The 22645-nt window shown below is 34.6% G+C and overlaps 1 protein-coding gene across 1 annotated transcript in view; it reads right to left on the bottom strand.

The window, feature by feature from the left end:
• Window positions 1-506: 506 nt before the first annotated feature.
• HPS5 (HPS5 biogenesis of lysosomal organelles complex 2 subunit 2) overlaps window positions 507-22645 on the bottom strand; it is a 91266-nt gene continuing 69127 nt past the window's right edge. Inside the window, exons 22-24 of the mRNA XM_031942847.1 lie at window positions 15907-15973; window positions 1281-1376; window positions 507-534 (exon numbers count right to left, since the gene is read on the bottom strand). Of these exons, the coding sequence (XP_031798707.1) occupies window positions 1304-1376; window positions 15907-15973 (140 nt within the window). The 3' untranslated portion in view covers window positions 507-534; window positions 1281-1303. The remainder of the gene's footprint in view (window positions 535-1280; window positions 1377-15906; window positions 15974-22645) is intronic.

Here is a 22645-nt window from a genome sequence, read left to right as displayed (position 1 = left end):
AAGGAAGGAAGGAAGGAAGGAAGGAAATGAAAAGCAGTCTGACAGAATTAAACATAGATGAATATATAACAACTTATAAAGTCCAAATATATGTTACAAAAAATTTTTTAAAAGTCACATAATGAATAAATTTCAGAGCAGGGGAATACATTTTATTTGAATTGATAGAGGACAAATTCTTCAGGTAATGGTGAAGTCCATAGGAAAATAATTTTCATTTAAAAAACTGAAAAATTATGTGACAACCAAGATCAATGCAATTAAAATTAGTAGAGAAGCAGTTAATGGGATGGAAATCTTTGCAGTAAATTTCTCTAATAATAGTCTGGTATACAATCTATATCTAGAATTGATTTAACCACATAAAAGGCTATGATACTTCTTAATAAATACGTTGTAAAAGGATATGAAGAGAAAAGTCTCAACAGAAGAAAGGTAAACTAAAACTATCATATATAAAAATGTTCCAAATCAATGTTGATAAGGAAAATGTACCTTAAAATGCTTCTGAGATTTCATCTCCTCTTCATCAGACTGAAAAATATGGAACAAAAGAAAAACAGTAATTGCTGGGAAGATAAGTGAGAAGAAAGCCATACTAGTGCATTGTTGATGTAGCTATGAATTTATTATTATTCTGCAAAGCAGCTTAGTACTACTCCCAAAAAGTCATTTAACTGTGGATACAGTTTGACCCAGCAAAACAACTACTAGACAGCTATCACAAAGTTATAACTTAAATATATATATGATAAAATAAATAAATATTAATATAAATGAAATTAAAATTTAAAATAAAGATAAAAAAATCATCTATGGCAGAATTTTTTCTTGTAGAAAAGATTTTTAAATTAAGTGGATGCTTGTTAACTAGGCAACAGGTGAATGAATTAAAATGTATAAAAGTAATGAAATATTACTGGATTACTGGATGGATAGATTCAAACACACATAGAAAGACTTATATGAACTGGTATTCACTGAAGTTAGAAGAACCAGGAAGACAACTTGTAAAATGGCTGCAACATTGCAAAGAAAATTAATTTGGGGAGAAAAAAAAAGCTTGGATTAATATAATGACCATCCACAACTCCATAAGACAGTTGATGAAGTCTGCTTTTTGCCTCTTGATTGACTAGTTTAGGACTAGAGCAGCAGCATGCAATAAACAATCTCAACATGGCCAATGTTTGGAAATGTTTAGCTGATGAAATTAAACAAATTTGTTTCAAAGAAGGACTAAAAAACAAGAACACTGTTCAATTCATACTTTGTATTACCTTATTCATTTTCTCCATACTCATCACTGAGGACCTCTTTCTGTTTGTCTTTTTCTGCCTTCTTTTTGCAGTATGCCTTGCATGCTCCTAAAAGACCTAGAAATAGGAGAGCAATTACAAAAGAATCCTAAGTCACCAACAGGGCTCAAATAAAACAGATCTGAATCTTTTGAGGAATGAAACTGCTTCTTAGGGCTCAAGATTTTTTCTTATAAATGTCATGAATTTCCCAAACCACTTGTCCCCAGTGAAACTGGCTTGTCAAAATAAATCTAATAAAATAAGGATTCCTTCCCTGACCCACTGATAAATACTGGATTTTCTTAGCATAATTTATGTTGACACTTTAGCCCTCATTAATATGGCTCCAAGTCTGTCAGAAAGGATCTAAACTGAAAACAAAGATTACAAGGAACACAAAAACACATACTCCATTCTGAATTATTCTTCTTTAGAGGTGCATTTCAATCTTCTTCCTCTTATCATTCACAAGTTTCTGCAGAGCAGCACTATCAAAGGTGATTTTCTCCCCAAGCAGAAGGAATAGCCATATATACCAAACATTCCCCAGTTAAATTGGTCTTACCTTTACCAATGTGCTTTTAATGCATCAGTTAAAATTTTTTCTTCTGCATTGATGATAAACAAAATAAAGGAGAAGACCAAAAGGCCTATAACAAGCTTCATTGTGAAAGTCAGACTGGGATGCAAGAAAGATGTTCAAAAATCCAGACCAACTTTCATAAATACCTTATGGTTTCATTGCTTTAATAGTTCTCTTTTGATCCTTACATTTGATTTCATTAAAAACTGAGCCACTATTTAACCGATCAAAAGTTGTTTTTATAAATAATCAGAAACCATGAATTTTAACAATATTCCAATAGCAATTTGAGAAAAACGAATAGAATTCCATTAGTACGGACATCATTTATATCTTTTCTAGCTTTTGCTTCCAGTTTTATTACTGACCAACACAGCTCAGTCGGGCATATAATTCAATTAACCAAATCATTTTTTGAAACATTATTTATCTGCTTATTATATATCTTTCAATGAGTTCAGTCCTAGATGATTTTTAAAGTATCCATTGATCTCAAGGAGATTACATCCTGTTAATTCAGGTTTTATTTAGATCCTAATACCTATTAGCCCTGAAATTACAAAAGAAAAGAGAAGAGCCCCTGCCCACAGCAACATCGTCAACCACACTTGACAAAAGCTTTATAGTAAAAAGGGAGAGAAGAAAGGCCTCAGAGAAACACAAGCTCACCTAGGATGCCTTCTCCTTCTCAGGTGAGTGAGGAGGCTGCAAGATGAATGCTGCAGGGCAGTAATGGAGATACTGATTTTATACACACCTTTCACCACTGGAACAAATAAAGATTGAGTCTCAAAGCAAATCATGCTCAAGAAAGTCAGGGGATTCCCTCTTGAATATTCCTTTAGGGATGATTATTGAAATAAGTGCCAAGGACCAGAGAAGCTATCATTCTCTCAGACTGTAAAACATTCAGGCTTCTTGGGAGGTTTTGATCTTGGCAAGCTTTCTCCCACTTTCATTGAATTGGAACAAAGCAAAGAACCCGATGGGATCCATTAAGCACAATGAACCAGAAAATCACACATTTTGAAGGTTGAAGTTACATTGCAGTCTTTTATAGCACATTATTTCTAACTTCTTGGAGTCTGAATCCAAATTATTCTTATTCACTCCTTTCAGTCAAGTCTTCATGACCCATTTTGGTGTTTTCCTGGCAAAGACACTAGAGTGAGTTGCCATGTCTTTTTCCACCTAGTTTTACAGGTGAATAAATGAGGCAAATGACATCAAGTGACTTGTCCAAGCTCATTCACATTGCTAGTCCTTTTCCAGCTAAAGGCCTGAACCAACATTTTTAGAGGATTGTAAAGCATCTTATAGGTACTCTCCCACTTGAGATTTACACCTTTATGTGGAAAGTAACACAGAGTATTCTTGCTTTACATGGCCTGGAAATTATGGTCTGGAAATATTAAAGGCCTGGCCCATAGTTAAATCAAGGGAAAGCTACAAGCAAAGATGATTGAATTAAATTTTTATGTTCCTATTTTCTAACAAAGTTTAAGGAACTCGGTGTAAAAATCCCATTACAGTCAAAAGAGAAAGAGTAGAAATAGAAGGTGTAAGCATTTTCTCAGTGGGAATACAGAATTTTTTTCTCCAGCATGTTCCTTAGAATTATGGAGCCTAGATATTGAAAAAATATTATGCCTCAAGTATCCTATCAATATTTCCATCCATATTTTTATAGTTGAGTCTCTAAGCCAATCATGCTGGGGAAAGTTGGGGATTCCCTTAAAAATTCTTCCTTAATCTCAAAAGATGCCAAAAAAGCTTTTGACAAAATACAGCACCCATTCCTATTAAAAACACTAGAGAACATAGGGATAAAGGAAGCTTTCCTTAAAATAATAAACAGTATCTATCTAAAACCTGCAGCAAACATCATTTGCAATGAAGAAAAGCTGGATGCATGTCTAATAAAATCAGCGGTGAAACAAGGATGCCCATTATTACCAAAACTGTTCAACATTGTACTAGAAATGCTGGCTTTAGCAATAAGAAAAGAAAAAGAAAGTAAAGGAATTAGAATAGGCAATGAGGAAATAAAATTATACTCTGCAGATGGTATGATGAATATCATATCATAAATAATATCATATAATGATATAATATATACAGAGAATCCTAGGAAATCATCTAAAAACCTATTAGAAACAAATCACAGCTTTAGTAAAGTTTCAGGATATAAAATAATTTCACAAAAGCATCATCATTTCTTTATATTACTGACAAAACCCATCAGCAAAAGATAGAAAGAGAAATTCCATTTAAAATTATGGTAGACAAAATAAAATGCTTGGGGGCCTACCTGCCAAGACAAACTGAAGAACTATGTGAACACAATTACAAAACACTTCTCACATAAATAAAGTCAAATATAAAAAATTAGAAAAATATCAATTGTTCATGGATAGGCTGAGCTAATGATGTGATAGAAATGACCACTCTGGCTAAATTGGTCTACTTGTTCAGTGCCATACCAATCAAACTGCCAAAATGTTGTTTTATATAGCTAGCAAAAATAATAACAAAATTCATCTGGAAGAACAAAAGTGTCATAGGCCAGAACTTGAAACAAGATGCTAAGTCACTGGAATTGATAGAGACAGTGCTAATATACTTAGTTCATACCTTTAGAGTTCACACATTAGTTCACACATTGGAGTTCACATATAAGCTAGGAGCCTCAACTAGGATTGGCTTCAGGAGATTCATAAGTCAGAAGTCCACAATCCCATTCTCAGAGGCAGAATTAGATTCATTCCATATTCGACCTTTGTGCTGACTGGAGACATTTGGAGAGAGCTCTTGGAACCAAGGAGAGAGATAGGCCTCTACTAAAGCTAACTGGACCCCAGGAAAAGATCCAAGACTTTGAAGGAGAAAATAAAGGATTTGAATTTAACTCCTGGCTGCATTCAAGGTTGTTACACTGAACTGAAAGGAAGCCCCCCAAGAAATCTGCTCAGAGAACATTATATTTTAGAGAAGAGAATATTACACAAAATGTCAAGAATATCAAGGGAATTAATGAAAAAATACAAAAGCTAGAGAACCTTATGAAAGGTAAAATGAACAGTTTTGATTATATTAAACTAAAATTTTTACACAAACAAAACCAACAGAAACAAAACCAACGGAAAAGGGAAGTACAAGGCTAGAAAAAAGTCTTTACAGCCAATATTTCCAATAAAGGTCTCATTTCTAAAAGATATAAAGAAATGTATCGAATTTATAAGAATACAAGTCATTCCCCAATTGTTAAATGGTCAAAGGATATGAACAGACAATTTTCAGATTATAAAATTAAAACCATCTCTAGTTACATGAAAAAATACTCAAAGAGAGCAATTTGGAACTGTGCTGAAAGAGCTATAAAACTATGCATACCCTTTTACATAGCAGTGCCATTACTGGGTCTATATCCCAAGGAAATCATAAAGGAGGAAAAAGGAGGAAAAAGGACCCATGTGTGCAAAAATGTTTGTAGCAGCTCTTTTTGTGGTAGCAAAGAAGTGGAAAATGAATAGATGCCCATCAAGTGGAGAATGGCTGAACAAGTTGTGGCATATGAAGGCAATGGAATATTATTGTTCTATAAAGAAAAAATTAACAAGCTGATTTTAGAAAGACTTGGAAAGATTTACATGAACCGATAATGAGCAAAATAAGTAGAACCAGGAATATATTATATATAATAACAGTAAGAATGTGGAATGATCAACTATGAAAGTTTTGGTTCTTCACAGTGGATCAATGATCCAAAGTAATCCCAATAGACTTTGGACAGAAAATGCCATCTGCATCCAGAAAAAGAATTAAGGAGACTGAATGTAAATCAACACATACTATGTTCATTTCCCTTTTGCTCTGGTTTTTCTCTCCCAACATGATTCATAAAGCAATGTGTTAAAATAAACAAAAAAACAAGTAAAATTTTTTTAAAATTCTTCATGAATGATTACTGTAATAAGTGTCAAGGAATAGAGAAGTTATCATTTTCTTAAACTGTAAAACATTTAACTCTGTCTGGTTCTCTGGCAGGTTTCCCTACTGGCATGCTTTCTCCTACTTTCATTTTCTGGGAATAAATAAAAGAATCCCATGTATCCATTAAACAAAATGAACCATAAAATCACACACTCTAAAGGTTGTGAATACATTGCAGTCTTTATAAGATATTATTCTAACTTCTTGGGGGTCTGAATTCAGATTACTCATTACTTTGATGTTAAGGACCACGCCTAAGTGCAAAAAACCCCACAGGTGTAAATCATAAGCACTTGAAGGAATTGCAAGTCAGCCTTTACTGACTCAGATGCTGCTTGTAAATTGTGCATGAAATAAATTGGAGGCAAGAGAGAAGAGGAGGGAGGTCAAAGAATGCAACTGCCTCTCAATCTCCTGTATCTTCATCATCCTCTCACATGAAAGGATCTATTATGCTGGTCAGAATAGATCCCCAGAAACCATTAGCAGGTGGCTCCCATAACAAATGACGCCCAACATGGGGCACAAGAAACAGAGAAGCAGCAGTGCCGGAGAGCTGTTTGTGAATAGGATCCTCAAAGGAGAGTTCCTTCAGTAACTCCTGGGGAAGGAAAGGGAGAAGAGACCTGGTAAGACTTTTTCAGTCGGGGTGATTAAAATGGGCCAACACATCAAAGGGCTGGGCCAGGAGACTGATATGAAAAATGCCTACTCTGACTACAACCCTACTTCTCCATTTGTCAGAAAGTTCACCTCCATGATGGACTATTATGATGTTAGAGCAAATTACATCTCACAAGATGCAACATCTGCTATAGCATCTCACCTGCAACTATCCAGAGGAATAGGATGGAAAAGATTTTGATAGTGCTATTTGCATTCCTCAGCATACAGACTCAGATAACAGCTGCTTCACAATATTGGATAAACTTACTGACCATGCTGTTAGAGGAAAAATAATTGTATTCTCATAAAACAAAAACCAGAGAATTGTTAAAGACCTCACCTCAGTGTGAAAGACCCCACAGCTGTGAATCATAACACACCTGAAGGAATTGCAAATCAGCCTTTAATGAGACAGATGTTGCTTGTGGATTGGGAATGAAATAAATTGGAGGCAAGAGGGAAGAGGAAGGTCTGAGAAAGCAATTGCCTCTCAGTCTCCTTGTATTATTATTATCCTCTCACATGAAAGGATCTATTCTGCTGGTCAGAATTAGATCCCCAGCAGTAGGTGGTTCCCATAACACTTTCAATCAAGTCTGATTCTTCATGACTCCATTTTATGATTTTTCTGGCAAAGATACTGAAGTAGTTTGCCATTTCCTTCTCCAACTAGTTTGACAACTGAGGAAATGAAGTAAATGGCATCAATGGACTTTCAATCCTAAATTCAGGTCATGCCTGTATTTTCTTTCTTCATATTCTATACCAGATTCAGCTCTTAAGGCTTCTGACCTTGCTAGCTGCTAGAAAAAATGGGCAGAAATATCCAAGAATAAAATCCATCTAGATAAAGTAATCACCATATCAAATAACACAAGAGAATAATTTATCCCAGTACTATACTTTCAAAAAGAACTCTTCGTGACCCATCATTTCCTCCTTTTCTATCTTTTGGGAAGTAGAAATTCAGGGGCAAGGGCTGGAGGTCTCTGTCTTCTGCTGGAACCATGGCAGCTTTAAGCTGGAAAGCAGAATACAATGTCAGTGATGAGAAGGTTATGAGATGCACAAGTCTTCAATAGGAAGTGACCATTTCTGTTGCTGTTTCCAACTTCATTCTCCCAAGGACTCCCTGCCAGGTCTGGTAATCTGAACCTAACATTAAAGTCACCCAGAATTATAAGCTTTTCTTCTTTTGGCACATTGATGATAAAGGTCTTTAGGTCTTCATAAAATTTTTCTTTGACTTCATCAGGGTCCATCATGTTGGTAGCTTAGCCACTGATGATATTGGCAAGGCATTTTCCTGCAAGTGGCAATTGAAATGTCATGAGCCTGTCATTCATTCCCTTTGGTAGGTGTACAAGTTTATTGATTAAATTTGTTTTGATTGCAAAACCTACACCAGTTTCATGGGACTCCCCTTCATTGCAGCCACTGCAGAAAAATGAGTATTCAACTCCTACTTCAGCAAGCTGAATTTCATTTGCCAACCTTTTTTCACTCGGGGCTGCTATTTGAATGTGATACCTGTTGAGTTCTCTCACAACAAGTGATATTCATTTTTCAGGTCTATTGGATTTTGTGTTGTCTATAAATGTGTGCATACTCCACATACTGATAGTGAGTGGAATCAACTTAGCCAAAGTTTTTGTACATTTTTTAGTGTTTTCAACAGCAGTGCAGGATCCCTGCCTGTCACAGTAATTAGAACAGGGCTGAGTAAGCAGACAATTTTTAGGGTACCTTTTCTACTTCCTTCCTCATACCCAGAGGTAAGCAGTGTGATCTTTAAAGGCTACTTGAACATCCAGGGACTGCTGAATTCTATTGCTTCCAGTGAGAGAACAATCCTATGGCCTGAGCTGCCTGTGTGCAAGATTATTCCTACAGTCACAGTGTATCAACACCTGCTGCTTCATCACCTACCCATTGCCACAGGACTTTGAAATAGTTAGAAATGGTAAATTGGTATGGTAATGCCTTTTGATTTCTGGTAAACTGGATTTAAGTGAGGATGAGTTGCATGAAGTCATCAACCTTATTCTCTCTTCTAGAGTCATCACTGTCCATTTACAGAATAGTCAAGACTACTAGTGAAGAATTGAGATGCAGTGGATGACCTTGGTGTCTTTTATGTCTAATCAAGCTTGAAGTACTTCACAGCACCTGCTTCAGCTGTCTCCATGGTCATTATACAAATTGTTCTCATCCACCCATTCCACTGGCGGAAGTTTTTATATGCTTGAGTTATACACCTTTCTAACTCACTAACTCACTGTAGGATTTGAGATTCCTTGGTTATCCTCAACCTGGTTTAACCCATTTGTCGAATCAGCTTACTGGTTTGTGGCTGTTGCACATGCTACAGCTTCTTGGAGTCACGGGTTAGGTGGATCAGGTAGACACCAAATGTAGAAAACAGAAATATACATATATACATATATATATATATATATATATATACACATACATTACATATATATACATATATATAATGTTTGGAAGTCATTTACTTCTTTACAAATCCATCTTTTTTTTCTTTAATATTAAAGATATACAGTTTTGCTAAATAAGTTTTTCTTGGCTATAAGTTCATGTGCTTTGCTTTCAATTATATTAGATTCCAGGTTCTCTGTTCCTTTAAAGTAATGGCTGCTAAATTGTGTATGATCCTGACCATGGCAACTTGCTCCTTGAACTTTGTTTCTTCCAGCTTGTAGTATTTTTTCTTTGGCCTAGAAGTTTTCAGTTTGGGGATATATATCCTGGTAATTTTCATTTTAGAGTTTTTTCCAGGAGGCAACCTATGGATTCTTTCTATTTATACTTTGCTCTCTGATGCTAAGAGATCTAGACAGTTTCCTTCTGAGATTTCTGAACATCTAGGCTCAGATAGTCCAATTATCATTCAATTTTTTCCTACTCAATTTGTTTGCTAGGTCAATTGTTTCTACTTTAATACTTTAGATTTTTATTATTTTTATTTTATTTATTATTTTAATTTTGCTTTAATATTTTTTACAACTTTATGGAGTCATTGACTTCTTCTTGGGGCATTTTAACTTTAGGGAGTTTCTTGTTTGGACAGTGTTTTTTTAACCTGGATTAATGTTCTTTCCAATACTTTCTTCCCTTTCATTCATTTCTTTTCCACTTTTTTCATCAAGAACTCATTCCATTTATTAAAAAAAAATTAACTCTTTTTTTGAACTCTTGCTTAATCTCTTCCAATCATTTGATTTCAGTTTGAATTCAAGCTGGGTTTTCTATGAATTTTTGCTTGTAGGTGTTTTAAGAGTCAATCTCTTCTATGTATGTGTCTTGAGCATCCTTGTCACTATGAAAGCTTATCATGTACGGTTCTTTTGCTGGTCCACCATTCTAGTCTACTTCCTACCAGGAAGTATTTTTTCTTTTTTTTTCTATAATTAATATTTTATTTTTTCCAATCATATTTAAAAACAATTTTAACCTTCACTTTAAAATTTTTTGAATACCAAATTCTCTCCCTCGCTCTGTTTCCTTCCTACAATAGTAATTTGATATCTGTTATATATGCAGTCAGAAAAAAACATATCTCCATATTAGTCATTTTACTTCATTTTACATTACATACAACATACATTACATTACATTTTACATTCATAAAATGAAAAAAAAACATTAAAGGACACAAAAAAGTGAAAAATAATATATGTTGATCTGCATTAAGATTTCACAGTTCTTTCTCTGGAAGTGGATAACATTTTTTATCAGAAGTCTTTTAGAATTGTCTTGAATTATTGTATTGCTGAGAATAGTTAAGTCATTTACAATTAATCATCTTTCAATATTACTATTACTGTGTAAAATATTTTGGTTCTGTTCACTTCACTTTGCATTAGTTCATGTAAATCTTTTCAGGTTTGTTCTGTAATCACCCTACTCATTGTTTCTTATAGCAAAATAATATTCCATTACAATCTTAAATCACAGCTGTCAAATTTACTTCATGGCATGGCATCTCCTCCCTGATGTCATGGTCATCTTCAGTCAAGGGCTCTGATAAAGACCTCATTTCTAAAATATAGAGAGAATTGACTCAAAATTATAAGAATTCACGTCATTTTCCAATTAATAGATGGTCAAAGGATATGTACAGACAATTTTCAGATGAAGAAATTGAAAACATTTCTAGTCATATGAAAAGGTGTTCTAAATCATTATTGATCAGAGAAATGCAAATTAAGACAACTCAGAGAACACTACACACCTCTCAGATTGGCTAAAATGACAGGAAAAGATAATGACAAATGTTGGAGGAGATGTGGGAAAACTGGGACATTAATTCATTGTTGGTAGAATTGTGAACAGATCCAACCATTATGGTAAGCAGTTTGGAACTATACCCAAAGAGTTATCAAACTGTGCATACCCTTTGATCCAGCAGTGTTTCTACTGGGCCCATATCCCAAAGAGATCTTAAAGGAGGAAAAGGGACCCACATGTGCAAAAATGTTTGTGGCAAAAAACTGAAAACTTAGTGGATAGTCCTTAGAGAATGGCTGAACAAGTTATGGCATATGAAGTTATGGAATATTATTGTTCTATAAGAAATGATCAGCAGGTGTAGAGGGTCACAGACAGTGGGGGAACTCTGGGTGAGGTATAAGACTCTTCAGCCCAGAGGGAACCTGCTAACAATATCTGGTTTAGCTCCCCGTTTCTCCTAAGGGCTCTCGGCCTTCCTGAGAAGTCAAGGAGTGGTAACCACCTGTGTTGTAATTGAGGCAGAGTGATACCAGGTGGCAAAGAGTCATCTACATACAACAGTAAGTTGTTTATATGGTCCCACATGCACAGTGTTGTTTTTGTTACATTATATAAAGGGGAAAGTCCTTGGAATAAACAAACTCCATTTTTCCACCATCCTCAGGAGTCTTACCTTATCACTTCTTCATTGATATGGTATATTAGGGCTCTAGAAAGCATGGTAAGTTTTGTCACCCCAACCTGGGGGTTCTAGAAAGCAGGACACAACAAGTAGGGTGATTTCTGAGAGGCCTAGAGAGACTTACATGAACTGATGCTAAGTAAAATGAGCAGAACCGGGAGTTCATTGTACACAGCAACAAGTGTATACGATGATCAATTCTGATGAATGTGGCTCTCTTCAATCATGAGATTATTCAAACCAGTTCCTACTGTTCAGTGATGAAGAGAACCATCTATACCCAGAGAGAGAACTATGAGAAATGAGTGTGGACCACAACATAGCATTTTCACTCTTTTTGTGATTGTTTGCTTGCATTTTATTTTCTTTCTCATTTTTTTTTTGGTTTGATTTAATTTTTCTTGTGCACCAAGATAACTGTATAAATATGTATGTATATTTTGGATTTAACATATATTTCTACCATGTTTAACATATATTGGACTACTTGCCATCTAGGGGAGGAGGTGGGAAAGGGGGTGAAAAAATTGGAACATAAGGCTTTGCAAGAGTTAATGTTGAATAATTATCCATGTATATGTTTTGAAAATAAAAAGCCTTAATAAAAAAGAATAAATGAAAATGAAACCCTCTAAAGAAAAGAATTAAGGAAAAACAACAACCTCTGTGAGTGAGTAGGAACTACCTTGCTTCACTGAGAACTAGAAAACACACTTTCCTTGCTTCCTTTTTTTCTTGCTTCCTTCCTTCTTTCCTCAATATTTTAGCATTCAGGGGCTAGATTTCTTTCTAAAAGACCACATATACCATCTGTCATTTTAAGGAAAGTTTCATTTATCCTAATGCTCGCTAGTGTTTTTTAATTCAAGATTTTGCCAAAAGCTTTTTTCTGCATCTATTGATGTAACTATGATATCTGTTGGTTTTGTTATTGATATGATAAATTATGCTGACATTTTTCCTAATATTGAACCAATTTTCATTCATGGTATAAATGGTACTTAGTCATAATATTGCTCTAACCTCATTGTTAATACTTTTTAAAATTTTGCATGAATATTCACTAGAGAAATTGCTCTACAATTTTCTTTCTTTGCTTCTTCTCTTCCAGAATTAGGTATCAGCACCATAGTTATACCACAAAAGGAATTTTGTAGGACTTCTTCATTGCTCAGTTTTCCAAATACTTTATATGGTATTGGAATTAATTGCTCTTTACATGCTTTGTAGAATTCATTTGTGAATTCATATGGCTCTGGGGATTTTTATCTTATGGAACTCAGTGATGGCTTGTTTAATTCCTTTTTCTAAGATAGCAGCATTAAGATATTCTGTTTCTTCTGTTAATCTGAAAAATTTATATTTTTGTAAATGTTCATTCATGTTAGTTAGTTTGTCAGACTTACTGATATATAATTGGACAAAATAGCTCCCAATAATTGTTTTAATTTCCTTTTTATTAAGGTGATTTTGCCCTTTTCATTTATGACACTAATAATTGTTTTTTCCATTTCTTTTTGAAATCACATAATAAAGTAACATAATATATTATAAACATATAATATATTATAAATAAAGTAATATAATAATCTATTTTGTTAGATTGTGGGGGGGTCATAAAAACAGCTCCTAGTTTTATCTATTAGTTCAATGGTTTTCTTACTTTCAATTTTATTAATCTCTCCTTTCATTTTCATGATTTCCAATTTGGTGATTTATTAGGATTTTTAATTTGTTCTTTTTAAAGGTTTTTTTAAAGTTTTTTGTCCAATTCATTGATCTGCATTGATGATACCTTTTTAGCAAGATGTGATTTCCTCTGTTATATTTTTAAATTAGATCTATTTCTATTTTTGTTTTTGTCTGAGATCATGATTGCTTCTCCTGCCTTTTTTTTACTTCAGCTGAAGCATAAGAGATTTTGGCCCAGCCCCTTATCTTTACTCTGTGTGTACCTCTCTGCTTCAACTTTGTTTTTTGTAAACAACATCCTGGTTTTTAATCCCCTTTGCTATCCACTTTCATTTTGTGAGTTAGTTTGTTTGGCAATATAAAATTTCCCCTAGGTCTTGTTTGGCCTGCATCCCATCAATTTTCTATGTTGTCTCATTTCTGTCATTCTCTTTAATGAAATTATTGAATGTTTCTATGATTAATTCTTTGGTCCATTCATTAGAATTAGATTATTTAGTTGCCAATTTTTAATCTGTCTTTCCATGGCTCTTAATTACATATACTATTTATTGTATTATGGTCTGAAAAGAATGCATTAAATATTTCTGATTTTCTGCATTTGATTTTGAAGAGTTTATGCCTAAACACATGGTCAGTTTTTGTGTGGGAATGGGAATAGAAAGGAATATATCTTTTTCATGTCCTGCTCTGAAAAAGATATATTCCTTTCTATTCCAATTCAATTTTCTCCAGAGGTCTATTATATATAAATTTGTAAAATTATATTCACCTCCTAAACTTCTATTTTGTTTATTTTATGAATAGTTTTCTAGTTCTGAGAAGGGAAAATTGAGGTTCCCCATTAGTATAGTTTTACTGTCTATTTCTTCCTATAAGTCATATAACATCTTCTTTTAAAATGTGAGTATTTTACCATTTGGTGCATTTATTTTAGTATTGATATTATTTTCTTATCTATGGTATCTTTCATCAAGATGTAGTTGCCTCCCTTACATCTTTTAATTAGATTTATTTGTGCTTTTGTTTTCATCTGAGATCATGATTGCTCCCCTTGCCTTTTTTACTTCATTAGATTCATAAGAGATTTTGCTCCAGCCCCTTATCTTTACTCTATGTATGCCTCTAATTCAAATTTGTTTCTTGTAAACATACTAGTTTTGAATCCACTCTGCTATCTTTTCCATTTTATGGGTGAGTTTAACCCATTCACATTCACAGTTGTGATATCTGACTACATTTCCTCCATTCTATTTTTCCTCTTTTTCCTTTCACTCTGTCCCTTCTAACAAATGTGAGAGAAGTTGCTTTTCATAAGTTACTTCAGACCATCACCTTCCCTAGTGACCATTCCTCCTATCAGTTCCCTGTCCCTTTTATTCCCCTCTTCTCCTACTTCCCCATAGGTAGATTTATTTGAGTGTATATGGTATTTCCTCTTTAAGCCAATAAACTGATGAAAATTAGATTCAAGCACCTCCTACTACACACCTCCATTTTTCTTCCACTTTAATAGGTCTTTTTTCATCTTCGTGTGAGATAATTTACCCCATTCTACCTCTTCTTTTCTCCTTTTTCCCAGTAAAATCCTTTTTCCCACCACTAATTTAATTAAGGTTTTTTGGATATCATCTCATCAAAATCAGCTTATATTTCCACCCTGTATCTATGTTTACTCCTTTTAACTGTCCTAAGAATTATAAAGTTCTCAAAAGTTGCAAATATCATCTTCCAGTATAGAAATGTTAATAGATTCTTGAATTCCTTATGCTTTCTCTTTCTGTTTGCTTTTTTATGACTCTCTTCAGTCATATTTGAAAATTAAATTTTCTGTTCAACTCTGGTCTTTCATCAGGAATGTTTGAAATATACATTTTTTAATATACATTTTTTCTTTTGAAGGATAATGCTCAATTTCACTGGATAGGTGACTCTTAGTTGTAATTCCTTTGCCTCTATATCATATTCCAAGTGCTCTAGTGAAAAGAAAAATTATTTAGATTTATTGGTGGGCCCTTGAGTTATGAAACAGGAAAGAATCTTTTGCTCAACTAAGGGTGGATATTGCTGTCTTGGATCTTCTCTGAAAGAAATGGAGCAATACAACTTTTTAAATAACCATAACATTTTGTTTTCAGGGAGTAGAATAACAGGCTTTTGAAATGGAAGGAAATGAAGGCAGACAGAGTGATTTTTGATTTGTAGAGTGAAGGCAGGTGGAATCTTAACTGAAAAATCCAGTTCATGTACTATTTTCTTTTTTAGCTGACTTTATTTCAAGCTTCCACAAGACCTCTGATAGTATACTTTGGAACTAATTCTCTTGCATGGACTGGGGGAGAGGCATCTAGAATCAATGAGAAACTAGACACAGAGTCCCTCATAGACAATGCCTGCCTTAGAAAAATGGATCCAGGATCTCTAGGAAGTCAAGAATATGGTCACTCAGATGTCCAATCTAGGATCCCTCAGAATAAAAAAGCATAAAAGCATATGTTATTTGGTACAAAGACATTCAGGAAAGATTATGTTCAGCTCTGATTTTTATTGAATTACTAAGGTGTTAGCAGCTACAACTTTGTACACTTCTAACAGGGAAATAGGAATAAGAAGCGATACTCCAGAAAAAGCTCACATGAAAGAGGGAGCAAGAAGGAAAATTTAGCTAAGAATTGGGGATTCTTGATGCTTCTAAGTTAAATGTGTTTGGAGTATCAGTTCCTTCAATGGCCCACCTGATGATCTTAGAAGTGATGATCTTCATAGTCATTAAAGTTTTACTTGTGAAATAACTCTTCATTCCTGGAAGAGAAGAAGGCAATGTTAGACAAATTAAAAGGATACAATGAAAATTTATTCAGAATGGGGAAAATATGAGCTTATTTGTAGAAAATAAGAAATGAGCAAATAAAGTTTGAAAATAAATATAAGTACAAAAATAATAGTGGGAGAGACACAAGAACAAGGTTTGGCTGAACATAGTTCATAAACAGATTGTGGAGAGATAAGGGGATTTCAAAATTCCTGAATACGGGAATATGGGAATCAGTCAGTTATGCTGGAGGTGGGGTTTCTCCCATTTAAAAAAATGTGATTTTTTTCATAGTAATGGGAGAGGACAATAACTAAAATGATGTTTAAAAAAATATGACATCGAGCAGCTAGGTGGCGCAGTGGATAGAGTACCAGCCCTGAAGTCAGGAGGACCTGAGTTCAAATCTAGCCTCAGACACTTGGTACTTCCTAGCTGTGTGACCCTGGGCAAGCCACTTAATCCCAAGTGCCTCAGGAAAAAAAAAAATATGACAACAAAAACTCATGAAAGAAAGAAAGGGGGAAGGAAGAGAATGAGGAGGAAGAGAGAAAGAAAAAAAAAAACTTGCTTGGAAATATGAAAAGCTATCTGACCAAATTTAGATTGAGATGAACATCTCACACAACATAAACTCCAAATGTCTAAGTTACCAAGATACAAAAAAGTCATATAAGAAATAAACTAAAACAACAGAGAAGGAAGTACATTTCATATAAATTGATAAGGGATAAGTTCTTTAACTAATAGAGAAAAATCACAAGAAAAGATATAAAACTATTTTGATTACAGAAAATTGAAAAGGTATGGCATAAACAATATCACTGCAATTAAATAATGTAAAAGCAATTAATTGGGTGGAAAACCTTTGCAATAAGTTTCTTTGAAAAAAAGTTCATTAAACAACTTCTGTATAGAATTGTCTCAAGTACACAGAAACAAGGGACTTCCTTAATAGATATGAATAAGAAATTCTTTAAAAAAAAAAAGGCAAGCTAAAAATATCATATAAAAATATTCCTGGCAACTGATAATAGCAAAAATGTATATTAAAACAATTCTTATTTTGTACTTGATCATCAAACTGGCAAAGGTTGCCAAAAATAGGAAAACAACTGTTGGAGATAGATAAAAGAAAGCCATACTAGTCCACTGTTAGTTGAGGGCTTTGGATAGTGGGGGGCACTGCAAATAGAAGTTTTAAAATCCTTTTGGCCTGCTAGAAACCTTGCATTATGTCTGGGCTGGCTCCCCTTCCCCCCTGCAGGCTGGCAATTTCCTGAAAAATTAGGGGACATCACATCCTTTGCTATCTCCTGGATTTATAAGCACCAAAGTGCCATGAAAAAGTGAAAGTGCCTTTGAATAGTGTAAAATAACCTCTACCTCTTTCCTGAGATCAGTATAGACATATATAATGTCATGATAAGCTTGAAAGTTGGCACCAGGATGTCTGGACAACTGCAGTTATAGGATGTCCTTGGAACCATAAATATGACAAGATCTTGACTGGGACTATCTGAGACTTAAGGTGTACAGATCACCACATGTTGCTTTTCTAGAACAAAGAAATTCCTTAAAGTTAACATATGCATGGTAAATACTCTCCTTATGTAACCCTATGGTATATAAGTACTTGGAGTTGATCAATAAAGCAGCTCTCCTGTATTCACCCTTTCTCCTGGGTCCTGCCTCCTCAATCCTCCGCTCTGACCAGACTCTGGCTGGTTTTGGAGCTCTCCCCACAACAGAGAGAACACAGCAACTGTTAATGGAGCTAATAAATTGGTATCATCATTTTAGAAAGCATCTTCGAATCATATCCAAAAAGTCACTAAACTGGGTACCATTTGACCTGCAATGCCACTAATAAGCAGATACCACAAAGTGAGAAATTAAAAAACAAAAAAAGATGGAAAGGAACCATATCTACAAAAGCATTCATGTCAGAACTCTCTCTTGTACAAAAGATTTGTAAACCAAAGAGTTGCTTATTAACTAGGCAACAACTACTAAGCAAATTATGATATAGACAGGTAATGAAATGTTATTGGGCTTAAGAATGATAAAGGGAAATGGGAATAGGTTCCGAGATACATGGAAGGATTTATGTAAACTGATGTCCACTGAAGCTAACAGAAACAAGAAGACAATTTATAAAATCCCTGAAACATTACAAAGAAATATAATTTGGTGAGACCTAAGAACTTGGATCAATACAATGCCCCTTGCAAGGTCCTTGAAAGCATCCTCTATCTTTTGGTTCAACAAATATATCAGCAGGATTTGGTGTTTTGTTGGTACAATTACTGTATCCATTTTGTAAATGATGGAAAGATGGAAGATTTCTTTTTTTTTTATTTTTTTTTTGTATTTCTGAACTTAAGTAATAAACACCAATACTTTCATATAGAAAGAATAAGAGGTATAAGATTACATACATGGAACTATTGCATCAGACTTTAAAAAGTGTACAATAAATTCAATGGTAGTTCCAAACTGTAATGATTATCAGTGATTACTTTTAAAATTCCTTCACTGATGCTCTTCCCTTTCCTTGACTTCCCTTCCTTTTGTTTCTCTTCCTTTTTCTTCCCTTTCCTTTCTTTACCTTCCTTTTTATTCTTTTGCTTTTCTTCTTTTCATTCTTCTTTCCTTTCCTTTTCTTTCTTGTCTTTCTGCTTCCCTTTCCCTTTTCTTTCCTTTCCAATTCCCATTTTTTTCTTTCCTTTCCTTTCATTATTACCAAAATAGTTACCTTCTTCCCAATTCTCTTTGTCTTTTTTAATCCTCCTTTGTACCAAATTTATATAGCTTTATCATCCAAGTATATCCATACATTGGCCATTGTATTAAGATTATATATTACATTCTGTATCACTAGTACAATATCAATCAGTAAAAAGCATATTTTATCAATTATCTTATGGAATTATGAATGATCATTATATTGATCGAAGTTTTTAGGTCACACCAAAATACTTTCTTTGCAATGTTGCAGTCATTTTATAAGTTGTCTTCCTATTTCTGCTATCATTAGTGAGTATCAATTCATATAAGTTTTTCCATGTATCTCTGAATCTATCCCTTCCTTCATTCTATCACAGCAGAGGGAGAACTTGGCCTTTTTAAGTTAAGGTCTTTAACAGTTTGACTGAGGATATACCCAATTTCCAGTCATCTTGATATATATCTTGCCACTGGACCCAGATGGCTCTAGAGGAGAAACTGAGGCAGGCACCCTTGCACAGTCCTCTCTTGTTTGAATCCAAGTCATTTGTATGTCATGGCATTACCTCCCTGATGTCATGGTCCTCTTTGAGAGTGAAGGATAAACAATAACTTTTGTGAGTAGGAATAGAAGCTGCCCTACTGGGGACAGAACTAGAACTGGTCAGTTGGGCAACACAGCTACTTTTCTTCTTTCCCCTCTCTTCCTTTTGTCCATTTAGGATATCACACCCTTACCTGTGGATGCTCTGTCCAATTGAATGTAAATTTTGGTTGCTGATACCTTGAGGTTGTAAATCCATCTCACTCTGAGTCTCATAGATTAACTAACAATAGATTCCAGGCTAAGACCCACTTGATCATTAGTTTGAGCTCTGATTGGCTCAGAGTGAATGTAAACAGCAATTCTTTCCATTTTGGACAGAAACCCTGAGGGTCTTCCCATGCCGAGGCTGATTTTTTTTGACTATGTAGAAGAGGTCATGCTCTGCCTCATTTCTTAATCACTGATTAGGTGTTGCTTCAGTCAAACTGGGGTCTGCTAAAGACCATAGCTTAAAAAGGACAAGGATGGAAGATTCTGGGAAGATAGCAGAGTAGGTTGGTAAATTTCAAGCTCTTCCCAATTTCTCCCACAAACAGAACAAATTTGCACCTCAGGATGAACATAGACTAGTGAAAAAATAAGAAGACTTGAGGCAGAACGGGGGTCCTCTTGGTACAACTCAATAAGATCTGAAGAAAGACCAGAGCCAGAGTTCCTTGTCTGAAGTGCAAACACCTCCAGGCTTGATCCTAGAAGCACCAAGTGGGGACTCCTCAAGCAAGATGGATGGGCTGGAGCCTCAGCAGGAACCCCAGAGACTTTCACCTCCCAGACTGTGGAGTTGGGGTTTGAGTCCAGGAAGACTGAGTGAATCCTGCTGATTGGGAACGCCAGGTCCAGCTGTCTTGCTGAGACCCTACCTGGGTGAGAAGAAACCGCCAGCCAGTGAGTGCAGGAAACAGTGAGGCAAGGATGCTGCTGGCTGTGGGCACTTATAGGATGATGGAGCTCTTGGTTTGGGGTTAATGGTCAGAGTGGCAAACTAAAGGGAAGCTTGAGGCATCATTCCCCCTGCCTCATGATTAGAGATGCTTACACTAATGCCTCTTATTAAAAAAATGGACCAGCAAAGAAGAAAGAATCCCATTATTGAAACATATTATGGGAACAGGGAAAACCAGGATTCATCTTCAGAGGAGAACATTTTAGTATGTAAAAAAAAAAAAAAAAAAAAAAGCTTCTACCCCAAAGAGTAGCATGAAATGGCTCCCAGCGCAGAGAATTTATAGAAGAACTCAAAAAAATTCAAAAATCAAATAAGAAACATTGAAGAAAAACTAAAGAAAAAAATTAAAACCATCCAAGAAAAACAAGAAGATTATGGGAAAAAAGTTAACCAATTAGAAAAGGAGGTACAGAGTCTCAAAGATGAAAATAACTCTTTGAAAATTAGAATCAGGAAATGGGAAGCCTGTGAGGCTATGAGAGACCAAGAAATAACAAAACAGATTATAAAGAATGAGAAAATAGAACAGAATGTAAAATATCTCATAAGAAAAACAACAGATCTGGAGAAGAGATCAAAAAGAGAAAATATAAGAATAATTGGACTGTCTGAAAGTTGTGACCAAAAAGATAACTTAGATAATTCAGGAAATAGTCCAAGAAAATTGTCCTGGAGTGATAAAACATGAGGGTAAAGTAGAAATAGAAAAAAAAATCCACCAATCACTACCGCAAAAAGCTCCTTTGTGGAAAACACATAGGAATATCATTGCCAAATTTTGAAACCCTCAGATCAAAGAGAAAATTTTGCAAGAAACAGGAAAAAACCAATTCAAATACACTGGAGCTACAATTAAAAATTGTATCAGACCTATCAGCAGCTACAGTAAAAGACCATAGGTCTTAGAATTATATCTACAGACAAACAAAAGAACTAGGCCTGCAGCCAAAATTATCATATCCAGCAAAATTATACATAATTTTCGATGAGGAAATAATGGACATTCAGCAAACTTGCAGATTTCCAGGACTTTCAATCAAACCCAAACTTAACAGAAAATTTAACATTTAAGAGCCAATATGTAAGAGCAATTTTAAGGACCTCAGCATGGACAAACTGTTTAAACATGGACAAATTACTTATGTTTGTTTTACATGGGGAATGTATACTTTCTGTTTAAGATTTACATCAACAATCAAGCTCAAAAGAAAGATTGGCAGAGTAAAGGTGAAAACAGTAATTATGTGATACAAATAAAGTTAAAAGAAAGAATAGAAACAAGCATGGCGGGGGGAGGGCTCATAGTTCTGAAAACCTACTCACATTGGGAATTGGTTCAATAGGAAACACTACATATGTATCATGAAGGGAATAAAACCCTCCAAAATCTATAAAGAAATAGAGGGAAGGGATAAGTGGATGGGGAAGCAAAGGGTGAGAGAAGAAGACAAGGGAGGGATACCTGGGTGGGGAGAGGTTAAGTAATAGCAAGCCAAATTATGGAGCAGAATTTAATTAAAGAATCAGTGAGGATAGGAAAGACATGTGTGTATCTGTGTGTGTGTATGTGTATGTATGTATATATCTACAGATGTGTACATAAACATATCTTTTCTTAACTATAGCCTGTTTGGGGGGGGTGGGACTGAAAGGGGGGAAAAGTAAATAAGGTGCACAGTAGAGAACAAAAGAACAATTTACAAGGAAGTAAAGAAAAGATAGACACTCATGAATATAATTTCTTCTACTAGTATATATACTTTCTTAAATTGGTATTTGTTGTCATATATTTTTAATCTTCCCTGATATTCTGCTGGGCACATGATGGAAGATTTCTCTTTTGTTTTATTTCATTTTGTTTTGCATTGTTTTTCTGTTTTTCTTTTTGCTTATTCTGTTTCTTCAAATAAAATAAATTGGAAGGGGGAGGAAGGCCAAGGTTTTCAACTGCATCCAGGAGCATGTCCTGGTAGAGTAAAGCCTTTATCAGAAAAATTTACTGCAAAGATTTTCTACCTAGTTAACTACTTCTTTACTAATTTTGACTACATTGATATTAGTTGGACCATAGTTTTTCAATATTCTGAAATCAAAAGAGCCCATTTGTTTTCCTGTGAATTTCACTATTAGCTAAAGAACTCATCCCCTATCAATTGGCATGAAATGTACTCTCATCTCTAGTCTTTTAATTTGTTCATTATGTGATCTTTCTGTATCTTGGTAATATATATTTGGAGCTTATATGGTGTAATCTATCCATCTAAATCTAATTTTGTGCCAGATTGCTTTTAATGTTTCCTAGGAGATTTTTCTTCTTTTTCCCTTCTTCCCTCCTAAATAATTTCTAGAATTAGGAATTTTTAGAATTTCTCAATAGTT

Source organism: Sarcophilus harrisii, chromosome 6, assembly GCF_902635505.1.
Source record: "Sarcophilus harrisii chromosome 6, mSarHar1.11, whole genome shotgun sequence".
Lineage (NCBI taxonomy): Eukaryota > Metazoa > Chordata > Mammalia > Dasyuromorphia > Dasyuridae > Sarcophilus > Sarcophilus harrisii.
This window is presented reverse-complemented; position numbering and strand designations above follow the sequence as displayed.